Genomic DNA, 5,765 nt, shown 5'->3' with positions numbered 1-5,765 from the left:
CCCAGCCCGACACTGCCCTCTAGCGGCCGCGGGAGGAGCCGGACGAGTTTTCGCTGCCCTCAGGGGGCGGCTGCACAGCCGCGCTAGGAGGGCTGGAGCCGCTTCCCTGCCCCCCCCTCCCGCCCGAGTGTGGTCAGCCCCTGGCCTGGTGGGTGTGAACACCCGTTTGGGTGGATGATGGAGCGGTGAGGTGAAGCGGCTGCTCCTTGCCTGAAGGTCTCGGGGTCTTTGGGAGAGAGGCTGGTGCCCGACATGGATCCTCTTTTCTTTTCTTGAGAGTTGTGGCTCACTCTCGGGCAGTGCCGCCCTTTCTCCTCAGTGTTATCTAACACCTGGTACAGGTTGGCTATTGGGGCTCTTGAGTTGGTTTGCTTGGTTTGTCAGCTCTGGAGCAGAGGGGGAGAAAACCCCTAGGCACTTGCTACTGGTTTGATGTTTTCAGGGGCATGAAAAGATCTTTTTCTAGATAAGAACAATGTATCCAGCCATATATTTGATGGAGTAAGGTGGCAGTGTAGGCAGTGTCTTTTTTTTTCTTTTTTTTTTAAACAAAACCCCAAACAAAAAACGAGTTGAGTGACAGCATCACAGTAACATTCTCCTTAGTAGGACTTTAAAATTTTTGCTTATTTCATTTCTGGGGACTGCCTGTGCTTTGCTTACTCCCAGGGGTGTAGGTTGTAGCTGTGTTGGTTGAAAGACATTTGCTCACTCCCAGGCTTTACAATCTCAGGAGTTGGTGCCGAAGGGCCCGTTCTGCTATAAAAGGGAATTCCAGCTGGGAGTCTTGTACCAGGAGAGTCTGTTCTGGATGTGTTTGTTTCTCGGGTCTCATTTACTCCTCCCTCCTGAGAAGTACTGGCAGCAGTTGGTTAAATGAGTGACCAGCTGCAGATGAAGCATGTGTGCCTGGCTTATTTTTAAGAGCCATTTTAGACCAGTGCAATATATCATTCCTTCCACAGATATGCCGGAAGCTGTGCAGACTCAAGACCAACCAATGGAGGAGGAGGTGGAGACCTTTGCCTTTCAGGCTGAGATAGCTCAGCTGATGTCCCTGATCATTAACACTTTCTATTCCAACAAAGAAATCTTTCTAAGGGAGCTGATTTCCAATTCCTCAGATGTAAGTATTCATTGTTATCTTTTTGCTGTCCAAAGATCCCTCTCCTTGAATGTTCAGGGACAGGACTGAGAGGCCTAAATGTTGCTACTATTTTTTTATAGGCGCTGGACAAGATCAGATATGAAAGCTTGACTGACCCAAGCAAGCTGGATTCTGGAAAAGATTTGAAAATTAACCTTATTCCCAACAAGCATGATCGTACCCTGACCATTGTGGATACTGGCATAGGGATGACTAAGGCTGACCTAGTGAACAACCTTGGTACTATTGCCAAGTCTGGCACCAAAGCCTTCATGGAGGCACTGCAGGCAGGTGCTGATATATCTATGATTGGCCAGTTTGGTGTTGGTTTTTACTCTGCCTACTTGGTTGCTGAGAAAGTGACAGTGATCACAAAGCATAATGATGATGAGCAGTATGCTTGGGAGTCTTCAGCTGGGGGATCCTTCACTGTCAGGCTTGATAATGGTAAGTTTTTGGTTTTTGGGGGATTTTTTTTTTTTTTAGTTCTTTCTATATTTGTGGCTTCAAGATTGCAATGTTTGTAAGTTTCTTCACTGATCAGACAACTTTGTTGGGTTTTTTTAAGCATTCTATAAAAAACAACTCATTTCTGTATTTTAGGGGAACCTCTGGGCCGTGGCACTAAGGTTATTCTACACCTTAAGGAGGATCAGACTGAGTATTTGGAGGAAAGGCGAATCAAGGAAATTGTGAAGAAGCATTCTCAATTCATTGGCTATCCAATCACGCTCTTTGTAAGTATTTTCAAACTGTATGTCTTAGTTATTACTGTTTCAGATAGCCCCATTATAAAAATTCCAACTACTGCAGAGAGCTACTCTAACCCATATGCATTCATTCCTATTCCCTTGAACACTAAATAAGGTTATGGCAAGAACTTCAAAAACAGACCTCAGGAGAGTTGGTGAGGGAGTTTGAGTGCATGAGGAGGTGGCTGGTGATTTTTACCACTAGGAGTTTTGACAGAATTGTTCAATATAACGAAAATGTCTATTTAATTTTTTTTGTAATCTTTTGGTAGGTGGAGAAAGAACGTGATAAGGAAGTGAGTGATGATGAAGCAGAAGAAAAGGAGGAAGAAAAAGAGGAAAAGGAAGAGAAAACAGAAGACAAACCAGAGATTGAGGATGTTGGCTCTGATGAAGAGGAAGAAAAGAAAGATGGAGACAAGAAGAAGAAAAAGAAGATCAAGGAAAAATACATTGATCAGGAAGAGCTGAACAAGACCAAGCCCATTTGGACCCGGAACCCAGATGACATCACCAATGAGGAATATGGAGAATTCTACAAAAGTCTGACCAATGACTGGGAAGATCACTTGGCAGTGAAAGTAAGTTCTGAGGGGCCTGGAGCAGCATCCAGGATAAGTATATAAAGTCCTAATGACTTAAGCCTGAAGAGATTCTACATTTGGCACTGAGTGTTTATAACAAGCAGCTCTTTTCTACTTAAAAACCGCTTGCCTAGATGAGCGACATGCTGTAAAATTATATTCAAACTGCAGTAAAAATATATTCAAGCCTGTTCTCTAATTATATTTACTGAGGTTCTTCAGGCATGGGCAAAACCAAAGTGCAGGCTTATGAATGTTGTGGGCAGCAGTGCTGCTTTTCAGGATTTCACTAAGCTGCTAGGATTTGACAACTGAATTAAATTCCTACATGAAAACCAAGCTTTTATTAAGATAATGTTAATTTTCAAGGTATTTCATCTCTGGCTAAAGATGATGAAGCCTCGTCTGTTGGACTGTTGAAACTTCATTATTTAGAGAACCAAGCAATCCTTTGATAAGGTTGCTGATGGAAACTGCCTTCTTTCTTACTGTGCCTTAGAGCACAAACTCAATTTTGTCTGGAATTGGCATAGTATAACCACGCTACTTCAGAAAGTACAGCCAGCCATACTCTATCCATAAGTAGTATAATGTCATAAAACAATTTCAGATATATTTTTTTTTTAATTATGGCTTGTTATCTTGCAGCACTTCTCTGTGGAAGGGCAGCTGGAATTCAGAGCTCTCCTGTTTGTTCCAAGACGTGCACCATTCGATCTCTTTGAGAACAGAAAGAAAAAGAACAACATTAAGCTATATGTGCGCAGAGTATTCATCATGGACAACTGTGAGGAGCTGATCCCTGAATATCTGAGTAAGTATTCTATTTATACTTAAACAGACCTGATCTATGATCACTTACAAAAGCAGTGTAGTGAGCATGATGCTTTCAAATAAAAACCCCTGGGGGACCAGAACACATCTTTCAATTTGTAGAAACTTAGGCAGCATTCTGAAAAGAATTGGTCACAAATCCACTTTCGTTATTTCTCCCAATACATCTTCAGGTGATTTCGATTTTTTTTTTTTCTAGGGGTACCTTTTGCAAGATATAGAAGCTTGGAAAATGTATGTATGTATTCAGGTGCCTGTATCTTGCAGAAGTTACCCCTTAAATAAAAAAAAAAAACCCAAAAAGTCCTTTCCTGAGACTGTGTATATTGGATAAATAGCAGCACATGATCATGTTTTTGTTGTGGGTGGTGTTGTTTTTTTTTTTTTTAACAGACTTCATGAGGGGGGTTGTGGATTCTGAGGATCTTCCTCTGAACATTTCCCGTGAAATGCTGCAGCAGAGCAAGATTTTGAAAGTCATCAGAAAGAACTTGGTGAAGAAGTGCTTGGAACTCTTCACTGAGTTGGCAGAAGACAAGGAGAACTACAAGAAGTTCTATGAACAATTTTCCAAGAACATTAAGGTTGGTCCTATTGTAGCAAAAATTTGCCCCTGGGGGGTGCCCCCCCCCCCGGTCAAAACGATTAAATTGTCAGTGTTGTGTAACTATGACTAGTAATGCAACTTATTGTTACGTAATGTGTGTAACAATTTTGCTATGTAACACAATTTTAATGTGTGTAACCCTTTGCTAATTCCTTTTCAGCTTGGCATACATGAAGACTCCCAGAATCGCAAGAAACTCTCAGAACTGTTGAGATACTACACTTCTGCATCTGGTGATGAGATGGTTTCTCTGAAAGATTATTGCACACGGATGAAGGAAAACCAGAAACACATCTATTACATAACAGGCAAGTTGATAGCAAAGTGGCTGCTCAAAAGGTTTTGATCATACCTTTAAGTAGCGTTGGCTCCAGGATGGAATAATGATTGGTAACAGCAGTTTTAAAACATGTTTGCAAGATTTGTAGATGCTAAGGTTGGAAGGGACCTCAATGGATCATTGAGTCTGACCCCCTGCCTAGGCAGAAAAAAGTGCTGGGGTCATGTGACTCCAACCAGGTGCTTGTCAGTTCTCCTTTTAAAGGTAAGGGAGAGCACCATCTCCCCTGGAAGATGCAGCAGTTAAACACCTGGTACAACACGCAGCGCATATTCTAGTACATCGTGCATCTAAAGGTGTTCTGTTGCATTTAATCTGTTAGTCACTGTACAGGTGACTTAATGGCCCAGAGAGTTGAACTTGGTTTCAGTGGTGCTTCAGGAAACTGGACCTGCAAATGAAAAGGGGTTCTTTGCCATAAGCACTAGAAGCCTTGTGTTTGAGCCAGCTGTTCCTTCTAGCAGCTTAAGATCCAGCTTGGGATATCCTCTTCCTTCTGGGACAATTGAATGCTGAGAATCTTGCAATAGAGATCATCCATACTTTGGGGTATTGAGGCACAGATTAAAATATCTGGGGCTCTTTTTGTTTATTTTTAGGTGAAACCAAAGACCAGGTAGCCAACTCTGCTTTTGTGGAGCGCCTTCGCAAACATGGTCTGGAGGTAATCTACATGATTGAACCTATTGATGAGTACTGTGTGCAGCAGCTAAAAGAATTTGAGGGCAAGACCCTGGTCTCTGTAACAAAAGAGGGTTTGGAGCTCCCAGAGGATGAAGAGGAGAAGAAGAAACAGGAAGAGAAAAAGGCCAAATTTGAAAACCTCTGTAAAATCATGAAAGATATTCTTGAGAAGAAAGTGGAGAAGGTAAGAATCTGTGTGTGTGTATAGGCAGTCTTGGGTCAACTTTGGTACGAGACTTCTTTCTGCGAACAAATTTTTTAACAGTGGTAACAACATGCATAAAATGCGACTGACTGAATGCCATGTTCTCTGTAGCTAGTAAATAACATGACATAAGTGGCTCGCAGACTATGGCAATCAAATGCCGTACAAACAGCTCACTGTTTGGTAATACCCATTTCCAGGTTGTTGTCTCCAACCGACTGGTCACTTCACCATGCTGCATTGTAACAAGTACATATGGTTGGACTGCCAACATGGAAAGGATCATGAAGGCACAGGCCTTGAGAGACAACTCCACAATGGGCTACATGGCAGCAAAGAAACACCTCGAGATAAACCCTGATCATTCCATCATTGAAACACTGAGGCAGAAAGCAGAGGCAGACAAGAATGATAAGTCTGTGAAGGATCTGGTCATTCTGTTGTACGAAACTGCGCTTCTGTCTTCTGGCTTCAGTTTGGAGGATCCCCAGACTCATGCCAACCGTATTTATAGAATGATCAAACTTGGCCTAGGTAAGTAGAAAGTACTAGCTCTTAGTTGGAATCTCTTTTTGATGCGACTTAGAGCAGTTTCTAATCATTGTGTCTGAA

At 42.3% G+C, this 5,765-nt stretch overlaps 1 protein-coding gene across 1 annotated transcript in view; it reads left to right on the top strand.

Annotated features, from left to right (window-relative positions):
• Positions 1-965: 965 nt before the first annotated feature.
• HSP90AA1 (heat shock protein 90 alpha family class A member 1) overlaps positions 966-5,765 on the top strand; it is a 5,757-nt gene continuing 957 nt past the window's right edge. Inside the window, exons 1-9 of the mRNA XM_006018019.2 lie at positions 966-1,126; positions 1,228-1,594; positions 1,751-1,884; positions 2,172-2,480; positions 3,132-3,297; positions 3,711-3,901; positions 4,085-4,232; positions 4,864-5,132; positions 5,354-5,687. Coding sequence (XP_006018081.1) covers positions 968-1,126; positions 1,228-1,594; positions 1,751-1,884; positions 2,172-2,480; positions 3,132-3,297; positions 3,711-3,901; positions 4,085-4,232; positions 4,864-5,132; positions 5,354-5,687 — 2,077 coding nt within the window. The 5' untranslated portion in view covers positions 966-967. The remainder of the gene's footprint in view (positions 1,127-1,227; positions 1,595-1,750; positions 1,885-2,171; positions 2,481-3,131; positions 3,298-3,710; positions 3,902-4,084; positions 4,233-4,863; positions 5,133-5,353; positions 5,688-5,765) is intronic.

This window comes from Alligator sinensis, unplaced genomic scaffold (assembly GCF_000455745.1).
Source record: "Alligator sinensis unplaced genomic scaffold, ASM45574v1 scaffold85_1, whole genome shotgun sequence".
NCBI classification, from domain to species: Eukaryota; Metazoa; Chordata; order Crocodylia; family Alligatoridae; genus Alligator; species Alligator sinensis.
This window is presented reverse-complemented; position numbering and strand designations above follow the sequence as displayed.